This window comes from Salminus brasiliensis, chromosome 13 (assembly GCF_030463535.1).
Source record: "Salminus brasiliensis chromosome 13, fSalBra1.hap2, whole genome shotgun sequence".
Classification (NCBI taxonomy): Eukaryota; Metazoa; Chordata; class Actinopteri; order Characiformes; family Bryconidae; genus Salminus; species Salminus brasiliensis.
Genome location: NC_132890.1, coordinates 27,189,904 through 27,211,725, shown reverse-complemented (window position 1 = coordinate 27,211,725; position 21,822 = coordinate 27,189,904). Strand labels below are relative to the sequence as shown.

General features: G+C 40.8%; 1 protein-coding gene across 1 annotated transcript in view; it reads right to left on the bottom strand.

The window, feature by feature from the left end:
- hcn4 (hyperpolarization activated cyclic nucleotide-gated potassium channel 4) overlaps positions 1-21,822 on the bottom strand; it is a 103,096-nt gene that overhangs the window by 9,837 nt on the left and 71,437 nt on the right. The window contains exons 5-6 of the mRNA XM_072694953.1: positions 7,201-7,347; positions 5,619-5,859 (exon numbers count right to left, since the gene is read on the bottom strand). Coding sequence (XP_072551054.1) covers positions 5,619-5,859; positions 7,201-7,347 — 388 coding nt within the window. The remainder of the gene's footprint in view (positions 1-5,618; positions 5,860-7,200; positions 7,348-21,822) is intronic.

Sequence of the window (21,822 nt, the reverse complement as noted above, 5' to 3'; positions counted from 1 at the left end):
ATAGTTGTTACTGAATCATTTATTATAGCAGTTACTGAATCATTTATTATAGTTACTGAATCATTTATGGTAGACACATCATACTTTTAGTAGTGTTAGGGTTCTTCAGTTTTGGTCCTAGAGAGTTGGCGTCCAGCACGGTTGAGTCACTTCTCTGCTCAAACAACTGAGCTGAGGCTGAGCTGCTGTTTTTAAGATCTTTCTGTACTTCAGTTAGTCTGAGTTTAGTCAGATTTCCAGATAACTACACAGTCTGCTGTCAAAGTCTCTTCAAGATTACTTAACAACTAATAATTTGAGGCAAGTGTTTGAAAGCCTTTCGTTACTTGTTAGCTACATTAGCCTTGCAACTCCAAATCTTGACTGGTTGACCACTTTTGGGGTGAGGGGCAAAGTGTGTAAATCAGATCACAGGCACGCACACACACAAACACACACACGCTTTCTCTCTCCTTCATTTCCTCAGTGTCTCTCCCTGAGCTGGGGTTTGATAGCAGAGCTCTTAGTAACCGGCTTTAGTGCTCCACAGATTAGCTGCACCTTGTTGAGGGTGACAGGGCCGCAGACAGAGGAGACCAGACATGAGATGACAAGACAGATTCGAGAGGGCACATTCGATTTTCCTAGCCTGCAAAATCTCCCTGGTCCAAGCCAAAGCCCAACTGTCTCAAAGCAGCTTCACACAATCATTCTTCATAAAGAAACTCCACAGAGCAGGAACTACAGGCACTATACTGAGCTAAACACAGCCCTGTCCGGGTTCCTTCCCTTCCCTTTTAGTTCCTCCGTTCTCCTTTCCTCTTTTCTTTCCATTCCTTTCATTTCTGATTTTCTTTTCTTTCTCATTTCATTTCTGGCCCCTTTTTTTCTCCACTCTTTTCCATTCCTTTCCTATTTCCTGTTTACGTCCCTTTCCCATTTCCTTTCTCATTTAATTTCCTTTCCTTTCTTTCTCTTTTCCTTTCCATTTTCCTTTCTATTCCTTCCCTTTCCTTCCCTGTTTCCTTCACTTTGCCTTTCTTTCTTTTCTCCTTTCCTTTCCCTCTCTGCCCTTTTTTTTCTTTTCCTTTTCATTTTTCCTTTCCTCCTTTTATTCCTTTGCCCTTTCTGCGTTTTCCCTTTTTTTCATTGCTTTCCTTTAATTTAATCGTTGCTTTTCTTACCATTTCTTTCCGCTCCTTTCATTTCCCTTTCTTTCCTTTTACTCCTTTTCTTGTTTTCCTGTTAATTTTTTCTTTTCCTGTCTTCTCCATTCCTTTCTATTTTTTAAAGCTCAGTTTCATTGCTTTGCACACCACAAACATCACCTCTGTAATTCTCCATAATCCAATCCGTGCATTTTAAATCACGCGTCAGCATTTAGATCATTGATATCCAGCATGATATAAGGAGGCCTCCGAATCTTCTCCATGGAGAGACAATCGCACAGTTACATGCATACACACGTGCACACAATGAGTAGCGCAAGGCACATGTGCACACAGCTATACAGCAAACACACACACACACATATAGACAAACATGATGTATATACATGCACACATATCACCACACTAACATGCAACACACACAAATGCACATAATTGGGCAGTGTAATGCCTGTGTGAATGCAAACACACACATATACCCCAAGGTAATCTCTAGTACATGTATATAGTGCGCCATTCAGATCATGACATCTCTGTTTGTGTGTGTGTGTGTGTGTGTGTGTGTGTCCTCACTTGCTCATTTGGGTAATGGAGGGTCTCAGGGAGACAGACAGTGAGTGCAGCAGCCCTGTTTAACGTATCACAACCCCCCCTCCACACACGCACGCCTGTACGCACACACACTAACACACACAGCCGTTATATAAATTAATTTCATGAGTGGCTAACTCCTGTTTGGTAACAAATTCCCCACAGCTCCTGCCTCTCTCCCAGCTCTCCCAGCACTGCACTGGTGCCAGGAATAGCACAGACTGATAACAGGCGAAAGGCCAGCATCACCGCAAAGCTCCACTGCATTTAATGCGTTTGGGAAATAATTGCAGATCCAGGGCTTAAAGATAATGTGAGTGAGGGCACATGTTTCCAAAGTGGCGCATTTAGCGTTTCTGCTGATCCTATTCAGGCGTGTGGCAAAGTCACACTTAAACACAGCAAAACAGCCCCAAACATCTATTTATCTACCAACACTGCCATAAGAATACTCCCTTACATGTATTTACACTTTTTACCAACTGAGAATATCAGAAGCCCTTTTACAGCAGTTACAGTAGTGTGCTAAAATAGCTCTTCTGTGAGTTCGGATCAGACGGGATGGCTTTTGCTCCCCACACAGGTCAATGTAGCTTGGAGCTATTTTGGTAGGTACTGACCACTCTACATACCAGGAACAGCACACAAGACCTGCCTGATGTTTTGGAGATGTTGTGACCCAGTCGTCTAACACCACAATTTGGCCCTAATCAAAGTGTCTCAGATTCCTACGCCTTTCCTACTTCCAAAACATCACCTTCACGATATATGAGGTACATCCCACTTTATAGCTTGAACCTCAAACAGTGTTGTGTTCTCTTTTAAAAGCAAAGCCCTTATAACCAAAACAGAGCGATCAAAAGTGACCCAAAATGGAACAGTCTTATTTTATTTATGCCCCTCAAAATTAACATACATACATCTCTTGAAGCTAAGCACAGCTACTTGGGGAGTATGTGGAAGTGAGGCTAAAAATGCTAGCAGCTAACTCTAGAAGAAAGGTTAACCATACAAAGCACCTTTGTGAGTATCCTTCCAGAACCTGGGCAGTGCACCGAGACATGGGGAAACAAGTGAAGTAAGCGGGTGCTAAGCTAAAAGCTAACCCTGGCACACCTTACCACAAGCTCTTCAGCTTGCAACCACACACTGTGCTGACTGGACACTGAGAGGGCCCAGAGAGGACAGCAGCACTATTGTCTAAGACTTGGAAATAACTACAAAAAATAATTACAATGATACAATTAGCTTACTATAAAAGGAAAATCAGCATGTTTTATGCTAAGGCAAATAAACAGGGTGGTAAATACGCTTGTTAAATGACATCTGAGCATTTTTCTCCCTAACCAAAGTCACATACTTATTTAAACAATAAAGAATAGCTTAGAATACTATAATCCACTGTTAATTAATAAATAATATATTTATATTAGTCAGTCATTGCACTGTAAAACAAATGCAGATAGTGACTTCAGTGATCAGTGAATATGTATTGAGATGTATTCCTTTAAAGAACCTTTATGAAGTTTAGGGAGTGTCCAAGTAATGTCCAGGTTTCATACTAATCTATACCAACAACCATTTTGAAAAGTAGCTGTCTGTCCTTCTGTCTGCCTCTTCCTGGCCATGATGACTGATGAGCTGAGCTGGGCCAGAGACAGCAAGCTGGAATCTGATGAGGCCACATGTGTGTAGTGTTGATTAACAGTGGCACACCCAGAGATAGATTGCTTGCCATCTTTCTATTATTTGAGGTGGGCTCCTGCAGAGAGAGGCCAGGGGCCTATCATTGTGAACACTGGGTGTAATTAACGATGGAGCGGTGGGTCACATGCGGATAAATGCCTCCGTGACTGTTCTCATTACTTAAACACAGCAGACCCAACCATACACTGTCAGTGTGTAAATGTAATGGTGCTGGGTAAGTGAGTACAGACATCATGACAGGCTTATATTCAGAGCAGCGGACGATCACCCACAGAGAAGCAGTGAAGCAGCTTCTGACATTTGACCCTATCTTAGACACCACTGATGTACTTTCATTGCGCATTCACACAGATGCGGCAGCTTGCTATTCACACAGCATGAGGTTTACTGGTGCTTTTAAGGATCTTGGGCCGGATTCAAAAAAGAGCCTTCATTAAAAAAAAAAATCTAATTTCAAGAATATTCTTAAAGCCCCTGTCTACTGGTTTTTAATATTAAAAATGTTAAACATATGCCACTGAATACGCATTTACTAATGTTTCATGCAGCATACATTTACAAATGATATGATATAAAATGTTTTAAAATATAATTTTAAAGAAACATTAAAAAAATGTTAATCTCGCAGCATGAAGCTAATATTTCACCTTAAAACGGCACCACATTTACATTCTGCCTCCTGTAAGCTCTGCACCATTGAATGTACAACGCCAAAATCCAGTAAGAAGCTGGAGAATAACTCCAGCCTTGTTGGTGCAGAAGAATATTTCCTCACTGGTTTAGCAAATAACGAAGGAAAGACATCACAGGAGTGTTTGTTGAGCACTGAGGTTCAACTAGTACAGAGCAGTAAATAGCACACCAAGTTTAAACGAGGACAGAGAGCTTAAATGAGCAATCGTGTGGTCGGACTTTTAAATGTTTATTTTGATCCAATTTTTCCTCCTTTTTTCGTCCACGTTTATAATAAGCTTTAAATGGCAGAATAAAAGCCAAATGACTTCCAAATGACCTACATAACATAACACTGAAATAATTTATCTTTCTTAGGAGAGTATTTGAGAACTTAACTTTTTTGGAGAACTGCATTTAACATTCTCATGACCTTCTTAAGTGCTTATCTTAAGGAAACCTTTGTGAATCTGACCACTTGACTTTAAAAAGATGAGACATTGAATTTTCTTGAATCAAATGTGTACATTATTTTCACACATAATCGATTCAATGTAACTTTCAATATTATAAACCAGTCAATCTCAAATTGGTACTCGGGGCCACCTACACAGCCTACAGTATGGGCTGCGAGTTCAATCTGGACCTTCTGGGGGTCCTGGAGGACTGGTTTGAGAAGGACTGTTATAAATTGTGCATTTAAAATAGATTTGTTAAATATTTTAAGTATTAAAAAACAACAGAAATCATAAAATGTAATGATCTATTTAAAATCACTTTCTGTCAATTTATCTGCTTCCAAGTAAGCTACAAATAAATTCTGGATATTATTTTTTAATAACTTCATTTATTGTCATTGTAGCAATTATCTGTTAATCTGCACAGCCTATTGCAAATTGACTCTGAATAAAATCTTTAAACTGATACTTCATTGAAGGTAGGAAAATGTTTACCTTCTGCTGTAAAGTTGCAAGTTTGGAGATAACATCGTTCAAAACATTGATTCCAAACTTTTGAACACGTCTCGATTAAATATATGTTTTTTTTTTGTGCACACAACTTGGCCTGTTAGTAGTAGTCATCTTGAATTATCTAAACAATCTGAAACCTAGGTCGGTATCTCAACAGAACACAATACTTCCCCACATAAATTATTCATAAACAAAACCGGGAAAGACCAAAAACCGCCTCTGTGATTTACAGTGATCCCTGTGTTTTGTCAGCCTCATTAAAGTTAGATGAAGCCCCTTGTTTTGTAACTGTTGGAATTTGGAATCACGCTCGCTATTTGAAGTCTGTCCCAAAAACCAGCTGTGACAAAATCAAACACTCCAACTAAAAGCGGCCTTGGCTGACCTGGAAAAGAGCTAATTTCCCATGCTGCCGCTTTGACCGAGCCACCATTATGATCATTAAGGCTCGAAAAGGCATTAAGCTCTGCAGAATAATGTGTGTAAGCATGCGTGTGAGTTATTGCAGTTGCAGCGAAAGCTCCCTCACCTCCAAAGTAGGAGCCGTCTGATAGTTTGGTCTCCTTGTTGCCTTTGGTGAGCACGCTGACCACTCCATGCTGGATGAAGTACATCTTCTTCCCGATGGTGCCCTCTCGGATGATGTAGTCTCCTGGCTGGAACACCTCGAAACGAAGCTTTGTGAGCATCGACGTCACAAAGTTAGGGTCAGCGTTGGCAAACAAAGGCATTGAAGCCACCAGCTTCCGACAATTGAAGTTGATGATTTCCTGCAAACATGAGAGACAGTTCAAATGAATCTTTTATAAAAATCATCATTATACTTTTTCACCATTAACCCCTAATGGTAATTAAAACAACAATATTAGAGGCAGCAGTGATTTGGTGGTTAGCAGAAAAAGATTAAAAAAATTACCTTTATTTTTGAAAGTAGATTGTTGCCCCACCTAGGATTTTTTGTTTCATATATCACAAAATTATATGTTGACCCAAATATGAGTGTATACTTCATTAAATACTCAAATAATACCCTAAAATCAGAGCTGCACTGATTGCAATTTTCTTGACCAATTCTGATTTTTTTTAAGTCTTAGTTTTAAGACCTACCGATTCCGATTTAGACCAATTCCCAATTTTCATTGAGAACATACACCAAAATTAATATTCTGGTACAAATTATAGATACATTTTATTTTTTATAAAATTCTCAAATCTAAAAATGAAGTACAGTATTTGTACTGGCTTGAGAGCGGATTCTGGTAGGCCGCTTCAGTGCCATGACATGAGATTAAACAATTCTGGTAACACTGCATTCGAGAAGTATTGTTTATTTTGTTTTGTTTATGTTGGGCCTGGGTAATGTATCAAGTTTCTAAAACCTCCATCCTCGACTACATGAAACTGGCTGGTCATCCACTGCTATGAATTCCATTATTTTCCCCATAATGGCTTTAGTCTTTCTACTGCTGTAGAAAGATAGCAGAGGCTGCTGGCTTGTGTCTGGTTCTGTGCTCTTGCTAGTTATAATCCCATTGCTTGCTTTAGCCTCTTTGCTAGCGACTGTGCATATTCAGCAAGATTTTTAAGTGTCTTATTAATTTGTTGCTCCGAATTTTGTTGTCGTTCCTCCATGGCTTACTTTGGCATTGCAGGTCCTGCAAATTACGAGCTCGCTGTCATCTTCACTTGCTGTATAGAACTTTCATGCTTACGACCTACTCGTTTTGTGTATGTGTGCTTCACCGGTCACTGGCCATCTTTAATTAAAACTAATTATAACATTCCAATTGACCAATTGATCACCTTTAGATATCAATGCATCATGATTTATACATCCCTATTGCTTCCACAAACATAACTAATTTGATTTATACACTCATACTTTTCAAGTTGATATTAAAACTCCAACAATAGTAATCAGGATTGTCCAGCTTTGGTTTCTTATAATTGTTCCACACATCACATTAACAAAATAATGTGCAGCAATCATGATAAAAAAAAAAGTCAACTAGAAGGCATGAACCAGTTCACTGAATATCATGCAACCCCCGCGCACACAGGAGAGATTATTTGGTGAGGGTTTTATCTGCTCTCCATCTGTCCATGCTCACCTCCCTGAGCGGCTCGTTCAGCTCCCCCAGGATGCTCTCCTCGTCGAACATCTTGCCCTGGTACCGGTGCTCATAATAATCATGGATTCTCTGTCGCATGTCAGCCGGCAGCTTGTGGAAGGACATATACTGCTCCACCTGCTTATACTGGAGAGACAGAGATAAAGAAAGGAGGGGAGGGGGTTACTCCAACAGAGCTTACATGAGACCCACGTTTTTTTTTAATAATTCAAAATAATTTCACTTGGAAAGAAATAAAACATTTATTTGTGTGTGCACTGAATGTATGCACTCCTAAAAAAGTTCTTCAAGGGTTCTTCATCACAACGGTCCTATAAAGAACTGTATAGAGCACTGAAAGAAAAATCTGAATGTGTTTATGGTGATTTGCCTGGTAAAAGGTTCTTGATGGAGAAACTGTTATTCATTGTTTTTTTATGGTTCATTGTGGCCCCCAAAAAAGGTTTCTACTACTGTCATAAGGCAAAGGAACCTTTTTGCTTTGAGTGTACCCTTAATATAGGGCCACAAACACTCAATGACACACAAAGTGCATCACTGGTTCTTAGTATGGTGAGGTAGTTCTTCTCTATGGTGGAAGATTTGTTGTATACGTTTCTTCAAAGAATTTTTTTTATGAAAGAATGTGTCTATATAGCACTGAAAAGGTCCCCACTACTGTTTTGAGATGAAGAACCCATATAGACCTCTTTAAGCTTAGAGTGTACCTCTTAAAATGATTCTTAAAAGGGGCCTTTAGTAAAGGAAATGGTTCTATATAGAACGTTCTTTGAAGAATTTATTTCAATACCTATTTGTTTGGTAAAACCGCTCTTCTCTGTGATGGAAAAACAGTTTGTATGTTTTAAGAAATGGTTCTTTATAGCTCAAAACACTTTGTGTACCCATTAAAAACGGTTCTTCAATGGGTCATTAGTAAAGGAAATGGTTCTATATAGAACCATGAACATCTTTGGTAAAACATGCCCTCAGGCCTGTTGCATCAAAACACCAGTACTGTATTATATAGTTACATACTGTGTTTCAAATGGACTGTTCATGGATTTCAACAACTGCCTAATGGCTTCCATTGTATGCAAACTTAGAGGCGACAACTTTTTGTTTGTGATAATTTACTGACTAAACAATACAGATGCAGTAGATAAAGACTTTACAGTGAAGTATTCCTTCAATGATATGTGAATTGAATTACACTGAGGTATGTACAGTCCTGCAGAAAGAGTTGTTTTTGTAGAGATTTTGATTATTTGACCTTCAAGGCATATTTCATTACATAGAGCTTCACAAGCCAGATTTACAACATCTAAATAAACCAGCAGCAGCAGCAGCAGCAATATTACAGGGCATGTTTTGACCTGCCTAACTGTGGCCTGCACTAGGCCCAAGCATGTGACATAAACACGTGTGTGTGTGTGTGTGTGTGTGTGTGTGTGTGTGTGTGTGCGCATCTATACATTCACGTGTACAGTCTCAACTGGCTCATTAAGTGGTAACACCTCTAACAGGATGTATGAGATGGACCAAGAATGATGTAATAACACACACACTGTTTACATTATGTCATTAATTATATATATAAGAAAAAAAAACTAGAATTTGGCTTTGTTGAAAGATATGTTAAGCTTAAACAGTCTGTGAAAAGAGAAATCCTCATCTTAGGCAGGTTTGGGAAGAGTGAGTGATTGAGCAAAAGGAAGAATGCACCACTCTCTATGAGGGAAAAGAGGAAGGATTTAGAAAGAGAAGAACTGGGCATGAGGTTAACGGAGGAATCTTATTAGCATTAGCAAGGGCGTCAGTATTGGCAGTGTTTAGTGGAAGATTCAGTGGAAGTGCTGTATATCATGTTTATACTGTTATACCCAACCAGTCAAATGCTCATCACTCGTCATACCATCATGGCTTGCTAATTATTTTACAGTAATAACTTCCATGTGTGTGTAATGTGAACTTAAACAGTTCAAATCAGCTCTATTATAAGATGATTGTATTAAATACTTAAATTAATTCCATTTTCATTTTTGTCAAGACATATTTCTTGAGATTTAAATATCAAAATCTGAGAGGCATCGGGCATATGAGGCATATTAGATATTATTCTAATGATATCTTAATCAGTTTGTTTCAGTCAGTTTGGTTACCCCGGTCAAATGACATATAATGTTGATTTACTAACTGTAAATAAGTAACACTTAATAAACTTTTACTATTCTTCCCAATAAATTCAATTCAGCTAACTGCCCAAAATACCAACCACAATTAGGTTTGATTCCTGCAGATGATTTGTTCATTTATTTTTATTTAGAAAATGAACAAATCATGTCGAAACTATTGCATAATAGTTGCATCCGTTGCGCAATCTCTTCAAGACAGACAGTATATTTACTGCTATATTTTTTATTACTGGGAAAAGATGTTTCCAAACTTTTGAATGGTAACTAATTGAAAATGACCCAGAATAACTAACATCATACCATATTGTTAAATAAACATAAATGAATGCTACATTTTTTCCTTTTCCTGAAGCTCATTTTTTAGGGCAGTGATGATATTTCATATTACAATTGGAACCCAAAACAACCCTTCTGTGTCAGCATTAATATGAGCTTGAGCCAACCATGAAAAGGAGTGTGTGTGTGTGTGTGTATGTAAAAACAGGTCTTACTCAGCCCGGGTGCTGCGGCAGATCAAAAGCCTTCAGAATGCTGAACACTGGCACGTATTTCCTCTCTGACCTTTCCGAGCATAAAACACACTAAACACCTTCAGAATGCAAAACAAAGGCCTTACGCAAAGCCCAAGCAAGCAGCCAACCAGCCACAGCCCAGTGCACACACCACGCTCATTCACACACTAGGGCCAGGCATTAAGGCCAGCATCGCAAAATCAGATCAATATGTCCACGGGTGGAGGGTTTCGGGTTTGAACCCACGGCTACCGTGTGTTTTATTTATTATTTTTCCTCCTTAATCCTGGCACATCACGTCATTAGGCAGTCTCCCTCAAAGTACCCCAACTAATAATAGCTCCCATGGCTAATGAATGCACTGAAATAAATGTCATGGCTGGCTATAGGGGATGTTAGAAAGGTTGCTGTTGCACCTCTGGAATGGCAGTTGGAGGACATGGGTTAGTAAATAAAAACAGCACATGTTGTTTTACTGGCGCAAAAAAAGAGCAAATGAGCCTTCCTGATGTGTTTTCTAGACTAATTAGTAATTAGCACCCACAAGTTCCTGTTGGGAGGGAGCAATATGGTGGAAATGTAGCACCACAATACTTAAAGACATTTTTACAATATGTGCACATTTATATATTCCACAATCAACTGTGAGGGGTACTGTTAAAAAGTGGACGCATTTAGGAATCACAGCAATTCCACCATTAAGCGGCAGACCATGTAAAGTTGCAGAGCGGGGTTGCCAAAGTTCCAAACATGCTCTGGCAATAACATCAGAACAAAAACTGTGCCAGAAACTTTATGCCACGGCTTTCCATAGCTGAGCAGCTGTATGAAAGCCTTACGTCTCCAAGCACAATGCCAAGGGCCAGATGGAGTGGTGTAAAGCTGGACTCTGGAGACGTGGAAACGTGTTTTGTGAAGTGGCGAATCCCGCTTCTCTATCTGGCAGTTTCATGGACAAGTCTGAGTTTAGTGAATACCAAGATACCAAGAGAACGATACTTGCATGACTGTCCTGTGCCAGCTGGAAAGTTTGGTAGAGGAGGGAACATGCTATTGGGTTGTTTTCCAGAGTTTGCCTGTAAAGGGAAATCTGAATGCTTCAGCATGTCAAGACTGTATGCTTCTAACTTTGTCAAAACTGTTTGTGTTCAGAAAGCAAGGTCCATAAAGACATGGTTGGGTGAGTTGGGTGTGGAAGAACCTGCCTGGCCCGCACAGGGCCCTGACCTCAACCCCATAAAACACCATTGGGATGAACTAGAATGGGGATTGAGAGCCAGACCATATCATCCAACATCAGTGCCTGACCTCACAAATGCTCTTCTGGATGGATGGGCAAAACGTCCCAAAGACACACTCCGAAATCTTGTAGAAAGCCTTCCCAAAAGAGTGGAAGCTGTTACAGCTGTATACAGCTGGATGTGGAATAGGATGTCATAAATGCTTCTGTAGGTGTAAAGAATAGGTGTCGAAATATTAGTCTCAAGCTGCCCATCAGTCAGTTGCTTGTTACAATGAACTGGTCATGGCTGCTTATAGGCTGGATATATTCCAGGAAATATTCTGGACACTGCTGTATCTCAACTCACCTGAGTGAGTTTTTATAAGTGCCTTCCTGCCTTGTACAATGCTACAGCCCTGTTGCTTTAGCCGCTATAAAACAGAGCAGACGCTAATGTCTTCTGAAAGGTCCCATAAAAAGACCAATAAAAGAGTTAGAGAGGGAAAAATGTGTCAGAGAAAGAAGGGAAGAGATGAACCATCTCTTATCAGCAGCAGCCAAAAGAGGAGTTCTGAGAAGAGCAAAAGAGAGAGAGAAAGTGGAGAAATAGAGAGAGAGAGAGAGAGAGAGAGAGGCAGAGAGACAGAAGGAAAGGAAAACCTGTTGGTCCCCTGGGGAGTGTTCTCTAATGAGTGTGTGTATGTGTGCGTGTGTGTGGGCTCCCTCAGGAGAAGACCCAGTGATGAGCTGCCCACAGCGCAGCCTGGGGGAAAACAGAAAAAAACACTACTCTCCTTCACCATGACACACACACACACACACACAATGCATTCTCTCTCCAACATGTGCATTTAAACACACTTGATGCTCGCACTTCCAAATGGTTGTGTGTGTCTATGTGTATGTGTGTGTCTTACGCACTGTCCAGCGGGAATGAAGAATGCTGGTGGATGAGTTTGAGGATCACATCAGCAGCACTGACACACACATGTCCGCGTAAAAAAGGGGCATTGGAGAGACTAAACAAGTCATCACAAATCGTGTATTGTGACGTTATTTTTATATATGATGTTATATATAAATATACACAGAGACAAATCAGAATATTATGTTTGGAACAAACTCAGGCTCAGCCTGTTTCTCTGCATACTATTTTAGCCTCCTATTGCCCTTTCAACAGTCAGGGCTCCGCAGGACCACCACAGAGCAGGTAGCATTTGGATGGTGGGTCATTCTCAGCACTGCAGTGGCACTGACATGATGGTGGTTTGTTAGTTGTGTGTGTAGTGCTGGTATGAGTGGATCAGACACAGCAGTGCTGCTGGAGTTTTTAAACACCTCCGAGTCGCTGCTGGACTGAGAATAGCCCACCAACCAGAAATATCCAGCATCCTGTGGGCAGCATCCCATAACCACTGATGAAGGACTAGAGGATGACCCGCACAAACTGTGAAGCAACAGATCTACAGTACATCTTCAAGGTGGACCAGCTAGGTAGGAGTGTCTAAAAGAGTGAACAGTGAGTGGACACAGTACTAAAAACTCCAAACTGCCCACTAGTACCAGAGCAAAACACACTAACATACCACCACACCTTTAGTGTCACTGCAGTGCTGAGAATGACCCACCACCAAAATACTGCCTGCTCTGAGGTGGTTTTATGGGGTCCTGACCATTGAAGAACAGGGTGAAAGCAGGCTAACAAAGTATGTAGAGAAACAGATGGACTACAGTCTGTATATTTATGTCTATCTCTCTATCTATCTATTTATATATACAGGAATACGTGATTCTTTACACGCATAGCTCTATTATAAACAAGGCTCTTTATGGAACAGATAGTGGTTCTTCTATGGCATTGCTCAAAGAACCCCTTGAAGCACCTTTATTTTAAGTGTATTTACCATATATAGACCTCTTTCTCTTTTTCTCTTCTCACTCACTCACTCTCTCTCTCTCTCTCTCTCTGCTTAACATTAGAAGGAGTGAGAGTGTGAGAGTGTTATGAATGTTTAACTGGGTGATATTGAAGTGAAATGTGCTGGAAACTCTGACACTGAACGCTAAACGATAAAAGGAGCCCGTAGGACTTCCCCTTTTCTCCCAGAGGATTGCATCTGAAATTCACCATCACCACCATCCACAGTTCCCTCGCTCCATCTCTCCACACCCCCCCCCTCCCCGTCTTCTGCTCTTTCTGTCAGTCATTGATTTGAAGCAAGAAAAGAATTATTTGACCCGTGCTTCACTGTTATTCTTCACACACAGAAAAAAGACCTCATAGTGAATCCCCCCTCCTCCTCGTCCTCCTCCTCTCTCTCTTATTGTCTGACATCTTCTCATTCTTCCACTGGATGAATAGTCTTCCCTTTTATCTCTCTGATTCTCTCTTTCTCTCGTCCACTTCTTTTTTTTTCTCAGAAGGTGCGGATCTACAATAGGCCTCCCTTCACTCTTCATTATAGCGGTGTTATGTTCAGTACAGAGCTTAGCTGACATTCTATGCCCTGACCTTTTCTTGCACATGTGAGACATATAGGTATAGATCATGTTCAGTGTAAAAATATTCCATAAATTATGGCATTATGTCATCCTAAAACTCTTTTTACTTTGTAACACTTACTTTTTTTAAATAAGTAATAGAAATGCTCCAGAATGAAGTACATTAAAGATGCCTTATCATGGACCACTGTTGAGCCCTTGAGCAAGGCCCTTTACCCTCTCTGCTCCCCGGGCGCTGGAGTTGGCTGCCCACCACTCTGTGTGTGTGTGTGTACTCACTGCCCCTAACACATGTGTGTGTGTGAGTGTATGTTCACTACCAGATGGGTTAAATGCGGAGGACACATTTCGCTGTACACTGTACAGTGCCAAAAACGTGCACCTTTACCTTAACTTTGCCAACAGTACCAATTTTCTCCCCAGAAATACGAGTGTAGTGTAACATGGAAAAAAGTGTACTGTTCACTTTCCAGTCCATATATAAAAACTATAAAGTCTATAAAACAGTATTTTTTTTCTGTAAAAAAAAAATCTATATATTTAAATTTAAAAATTTAAATAATTGTCTGATTGAGCTGATGGAACTTGTCAAATAAAGTAAATACAAACTGTGCTGTGAGCGCCCCCTCATGGACAGCTGTTTATGTACATTTGCTGACAAGCTGAGAGATACAGAGTGGCCTCTGAAGTGGAATAAGCATGTGGACTGAGGTGGTACAGGATGTTACATACATATGACTCAAGAGGTGTTGTGAGGCTCCACCTTAGTTTGGTAGTACAGTAGCAGTGTTACGGCCAACGACAGAAATGCCATCCTCCCTATTACAGTCAATGGGGCATCAGCATTCTGACTCTGAAGCTGCTATTGTAAGGTACAGTTGGTACATATTGTTATTTTAATGGGGGGGGGGGGGGTGTATAGGCTATAGATAGTAGAATTAAGTAAAGAAAGTTTAAATATATAAACTAATATAAAGAATAAGGGGGGGTATAAGAATTTGTTACAGCAGTGATGATCAGTTAGACTTTGATATGTGGTTGGCTTTGGGTGACCAAATTTCAATGTCAGGACATCTAATGCCAACGTCAATGTGACACAGAGTATTGGCGACGGCTAATGTTGATATCTAGTTGGTTGAAATGTTGAAATGTTACGTAACCAAAATCCAACATCTTCAAAATGTCATATGCAAGCGTTTTATTCACGTAAAACACCAATATTTAGTTGTGAGGTATGGTGATCAGAACCCAACATCTGCTAAACGCCATAATGTTAACGTCTCCACACTGCGAAATTCTATCAGTGTTAGACGCTGATATGTTTTAGGTTTTAGGTCATGCTTGTTAAGTAACCTAAATTCAGTGTTTGACTAACGTTGGAGTTTGATGTCAGACCAATGCTGTTTTTTGATGTATATGTGATGGCCTTACCATCAACCATGAGTGCTCACCTACAAACTACACCCACCACATACACACACACACATATTCAAGCTTACACACAGGGCTCACCTCTTGGAGAGCCTGTTGATTCTTAATCAGTTCCTGATCTTTGATCATATTCCAGGAGCATACACACACACACACACACACACACACACACACGCACACACACACACAATGCATCTGATTACTTGTTGTAATATAACCACAGCACAAAAGTGCACTTAAATGTTTTCAAAACATAGTCAGATTTATGTTGTAAATATACTAACAAATGTATGTACTCACTTAAAGTTCAACTGCACTGATGTTGGATTTACTGATTTCTCTCATACTGATGTTTCTCTACAAGTCCAGTAACTGAGTCAGCTGTGCTGCTTCTATAATATACAGTGGGTTTGTGTGTGGAATACAACCTATTTGAGTGAACCTCACAACTTTCCCATTGGCTCCTGCCACTACCTATTTGCATACTGAGTGTGTCTGTCCCCTCTTTACTCACCATCAGTGTGAAGCACTTCACTCCAGGCTCTTTGCCCCTATGTATTCACTTGTTTTTTGTGTCAGATCATACTTGCACTATATCATTAAAACTTACTATTTGCTCTTTTTTCTTTTTTTTACAGAAAGCATCTTAAACAGATAAACATAAAGGACAAACCTAATTCACATAAACACTATTTATAGTCAGTGTCCAACCTGTGGGAAATGATTGATAAGCAGGACAGTGTTTCACAGGCTGCCATTATGAATTGACAACACCATGACCTACCCACCCAAGATTTCAAAGACCATTAACATGTAGCCACACTCAAGAGCACAGAAATTGGCAACTTGTTCTTACAGCCTTCAAGCTTTTGCACTTTAAACCACAAGTGAACATATAGGGAAAGGTAGCTTAGGGAAAATGGCTTCACACTGATGGTGAGTGAAAGGGGAAAGCCAAGCCCAGTATGTAAATAGTTGGTGGCAGGAGCCAATGGGAAAGTTCTCAAATAGGTTGTATTTCACACACAAACCCACTGTATATTATAGAAGCAGCACAGCTGACTCAGTTACTGGACTTGTAGAGAAACATCAGTATGAGAGAAATCAGTGAATCCAACATCAGTGCAGTTCATTTATTTGTGCTGTTTTTTAAGATCACATGAGCCAATCACTGTTCATTTACCAATGACAATCCACTAAACTCAATTATTATAAGTTAATTGAACTCAGATCTGTAAAATGATCACAAACTCAGTTGAGTAATATGTGGGATAGCTCCAGTTTTACTACAGACTTCAGCTTTTGGGAGCTTTAGAGAATTTATGTAGTAGCTGTTTAATATACTTTACAAAAACGTACAAAAGCCTATTTCAACACAAATATTTAAGAAGTATATTCAATTATAATTATAGAATTTATCTAAAAAAAACTTCATACTAATGTATTTCTAAAAATATACTGTATTATTTTAAGTGTGATCAAAGTTTACTTGCAAGTATTTGATGACATATCTTGCATTTTTAACATATTTTGAATAAATACTTAAATATGATAGTAAATGTATGAAATGTTTTCACTATGGCAACATCAGTTACTGATCCTTTTTTTTAAAATAAATTAGCCGGATTAAACAGGATTTTGATTAACCCTTAATTTATATAAGTAAATAAAATAAAAGTAACTGCAAGTGCAGCAATAAACAGCCTACGAATGCACTTGTATGGATGCCATAATTTGCACTGAGATCACTGAATTCAGACAGCTAGTACATTACACTCAAGGCAGAGCACAGTGACCAAGTGTAGACATATTAGCTTGTGCGTCGCAAAAAAGAAATTGTTGAGTAAAGCACTGCTTTACTGTTTGGGTGAAGGCCTTCGCTTTTCGTTGATATGGCAATTTTAATTGGTTCTGTCTCTGATTCACTGATTATGACTCTCTGTCGCCTGGCCCCCAGCTTAAATAGACATTCAGATTCAGGTTCTACTGCCGACTCTATGGACCCTATTTTAGCTCTCTTTTGGCGACCCTTCAACTGCGGACCTTAATTTAGGGCGTGCCGATGTGTATTACAATGATGGGGAAAGTACACCTTGTGCGTCTCGAAACATGCAAAAGGCATGTACTAAGTCTCTTAATTAATCAGGGATGTGTTTTGGGTGTAACATGCAATAAACTAATCAGCGTGTCACTCGCCATTCCCTTAAGAGCCAGGTGCGGTCTGACTTTGACGGATTGCTATTTCAATGGCTCAAAGCGGGGGTGTAAGATCGTTGGGCACCCGCCTGTGTTGACAGTTTACTGTGAACGTCTGACAGGGATAGGGACCTATGTATTTGGTGGGCTGGTTTGAGAGCTTTATTGGGACGGTACCATTAAAGATAAGAGTTATGAGCCGTTAATGTACTACTTTGTAAACACCTGGTTTTAAACACATCGTAGTTGTGATGACACAACCATAAACCATTTACAGACCACCCACTCAGCCTACAGCAGTTTGCCCTCATTTTCCTTGTACACTGGTCAGCCAGTCAGAACAGAGGTTATTTACATATGTCAGTCTAAAAGGCACAGTAACAATGAGTGATGACTGTAAATGACGAAATAAAGATGTAGAAAATGACCTCTAATAAAATAACAGGCTGGTGCTGAAAATCTTGAGTGTATCTTGAGAATTTTTTTTTGGAGATTTAAGAGATTTTGACATCTAGTTGTTTTTGTTAAGTAACAAAATACGGTCCTGGTTTGCAAATGGAAAACCTGGAATGATTAAACACTGCCTGCTGCCAACCCTGTCTCCTCATGACTGTCTGTCTGTCTGTGTCTGCCTGCATGCCTCACTCCATACCTGCAGGATAAATCCATTCATTATGAGCCTCAGACGGGTAATCACCTTTCAGTCGCAGGGGAACAGCCCTGAGTCTGTCACTCAACTCAATTCAGCACTTACCTCCCAGGAGGGAGCCAATATCAACACACACACACACACACACACACACACACACACAGAGAAAAATACAAAACACACACATCCAGACCCGTTAGTCCACAATCTAACCTTCTCTCCGTTTTTTACTCCCAAACATGCAAATTTTCTTTCCAAATAAAACATGAATAATTTATGTCTCAAAAGAGATGTCAGCACTTAATTATCATTTCTAAACATTTATTTAGATTTTCACCCCCTCTCTCTTCCTCTCTCTCCCTCCCACCCTCTCTTCCTCTCTCTCCTTCCCACCCTCTCTCTTCCTCTCTCTCCTTCCCACCCTCTCTCTTCCTCTCTCTCCCTCCCACCCTCTCTTCCTCTCTCTCCTTCCCACCCTCTCTCTTCCTCTCTCTCCTTCCCACCCTCTCTCTTCCTCTCTCTCCTTCCCACCATCTCTTTTCCTCTCTCATTCCCTCCCTCTCTCTTTCTCTCTCTCCTTCCCACCCTCTCTTCCTCTCTCTCCTTCCCACCATCTCTTTTCCTCTCTCATTCCCTCCCTCTCATTCTGTCTTCTCTTTGTCTCTCTTCTCTCTATTGTTTATCTCCCTCTCTCATACACAATATTTCTCTCCTGCTCTCTCACAAAACAAAACACACACACATCTTACTCTCTCTTTTTTCCTCTCATCTATCCTTCTCACTATTTCTCTCTCCCTCTCTTCTCTTTCTCTCACTCTCTCAAACACACACACACACACACACACAATGTCTTTCTCTCTCTTCATCTTTTACACAATCTCTGTTACTCTCTTCTCCTCTCTCTCCCACTCTCTCTCTATCCCATATCTATCACTAGTTCTCTCTTTCTTAAACAGTCTCTCTCTCTCTCTATTCTCTCTCTCACACACTCTCTCTCTCCCTCTCTCACACAGGGTCACACACTCTCTACCTCTCTCCTTCTTTTACATAATCTCTCTCTATTTCTTGCTCCTCATGTCTCCTTCTCACACAATCTCTCTCTCTCCCTGTCTCCCCCCCCCCCTCTCACACACAATGTCACTCTCCCTCTCTCCTGCTCTCTTACACAGAATGTCTCTCTCATTGACAACACCCCCCCCCTTCTTTCTCAGTGTGCAGTAAAAAGGGATTTCACAGATACACTGGGCTAATCATAGCCTTGAACACACACACACACACAGACTGTGCAGCATAACCCATGGTACTTTCTGATGCTCTCTCCTGTTGGTGTTTTGAGTGTGATTTTGAGCTATTGCTGAAAGTCTAAACGTGGTAAAGTTAACACATCCACTCCAGTGTCCAGACGCACCACTGATTCTTTCAGATGTCCTGCAGTCTGAGCTGTAGAGGATCTGAAAGCAACCCCTCTGTTTGTAAACTCACACTCGCCAAGGCCAGCCATGCCTTGACCATCAGTGACATCATTTTTTGTGGTACCCATGGTTACCACTATTCATGGCACTGCAGTGCTTGGTAGAGTGCCCCCTATAGCACTGTGAGTGCCCATTAGCCCAAGAATCAAGTACCTTTGTAATTATTTGTATACATTAGCAGTGTTGTTGTAGAGCATCTCTGCTGCTGCTTTGGCAACAGTAGTGATGCATTCACAGTCACTTCATGCCAATAAAGGCATCCATCTGTTAGTTCCCTTAAGCTCTTTTTCCTGGTTTGGGACGACAGGGGTCCAGAGTCTATGTGGAATCATTGAGCACAAGGCAGGAATACCCCTAGACAGGGTACCAGTCCATCACTTGTTACCACACACACCTATTCACTCAGATACTCACAACTAGGAGAATTCTATTACAGCTGTAACTTACCATGTTAGTTTTTGGGAGGCGAGAAAAAACCAAAGTACCCAAGGGGACAAGGGGAGAACTCAACAAAGTCCTCACAGACAGAAGCTGAAGCCTCTGGAGCTGTGCAGCACGCATACTACCTGCTGCACCACAGTGCTGGCCTGATAAATGATCATATATAGTTTCATTAACACCAGTCTTAATGACTCTGGACTTTGTCCTAACATGTCTTGACAGAACGTCTGATTTCTCTAGAGAAACTCACTGAGAGTCCCACACCCCCCTACAACCCCCCCCCCCCCCCAATAAAAAAAAAAAGCTTTCTTTGGCTCCTAGTGGCTCAGCAGATGAAGGCGCTGACACAATGGTCTGAGGACTGCAGCTGGCGGAGCCTGGGTGAGCACAACTGTCCACGCTTTCGATGGGTGGGTAGGTGTTATGCTCTCCCAATGTTGACCAGCCCAGGGATCTGTTAGCTGATGTATCAGAGCTGGGGAACTGATGCTTTTCACCAAGCATGTTGGCTGCCTAGTGATGCTGCATCAAAGAGGTGTCTGATTTCACAAGTATTGGAGGAGGCATGTGCTAGTCTTCACCCTCCTAATGTTGGGAGCATTAAGTAGGTGAAGACTGGGGTAAAAAATCACCCACCCCACACTCAGAGTCCCTATTAAAACAAATTTGCTGATGCCAATACCTGCCGCACTCTTAAATAAAAGAGAGAGAGAGAGATAGAGAGAGAAAGACTGAGACAGGTTAACTAGGGCTGTGTACCACTCCCCCACACACACACATTTACTGAGCTCAAGGCTACTTCCACAAAGCAGGTAATGTGGCCCAGAGCCCATTTTCCCCAAACCTATACCTGACATTCATCTAAACAGTTCATGCTCCTAAGCTGATACACATGTGCAAAAGGCCAATGCTTCACATGATGTTTCGGTTTCATCTTCTCCAGCATCACAGAAGCTATCAAGGAGTTCTAGAGTCTGACAGCTGGGCCTATCAACGAGAATGCGTTTGAGCTCGCTGTTAAAAAAGGAACGTTATTGGGCCACAGCCACTGCTTTGCTTTGCGTCCTTTATTTCTTTACAGCTTTTGATTTTCCTTTGACTGCAGCAGCGTCCTCCTGTGACCACATTTCACCTATTACTTTAGGAATTTCTTCAAACACAGAGCGGTTGTTGCGATACATGCCTTCTAATGTAGTTTAAAATATTTATATTTTAAACCAAATATACCAAATGTTTATGAGGTCTGTTACCTCACTAGCCCTCCACTGAAACCCTCCCTCACTGCTGTCTGTTGTCCATCTTCCTTTCTCCTCAGCGAATGTCTAGTTGGTATAAAAGTGGCATGAATTCCGATCTCACATCTCTTCCAAGTCACGCTGGATATGTATTCAGATTCTGTGTGTTTTCTGCAGGTTCACACTGACACACAGATAATACATCTGTGTCACGTGCGAAAAAAAGAATGGTTTGGGACACTTTTACCTGCTGTGTAAAAGCAGCCTTAGAGGACTGAGAGAGCAAGAGAGAGAGAGAGAGTGAGAGAAAAAGTAAGAGAGACAGCTGAAGCAGTCTGCACTAATGTCTGCTGAGAAAGCCTCAGGCCAGACTTTAACAAATCACTCTCCATATAAAAACACACCCACACGAATCATTTTTGGGTTCAAGTCTTGTGTGAGAGGCTTTGAGTAAGAGAGAGAGAGAGAGAGAGAGAGAGAGAGAGAGAGAGAGCGAGAATAGGGAGAACACAAAGCACTTTCATCAATTGTGACATAATATTGGAGCAGAAACATCTTCCAGTCATCTTGCAGAGGCTTCCACACAGGCACATTTACATTTAGCAAAACATCAGCGCCCATTAAATCTGTCTAAAGCCACACAATCACTGCACCACGTCTTCTGTGGATACGGAATACGGGTTTAATTATCGATTTAAAAAACTGGGACAGACGTTTGTGAAAATTGACTAAAAGCAAAGAAGAGCTTTGGTTTTCCTCTCCACACT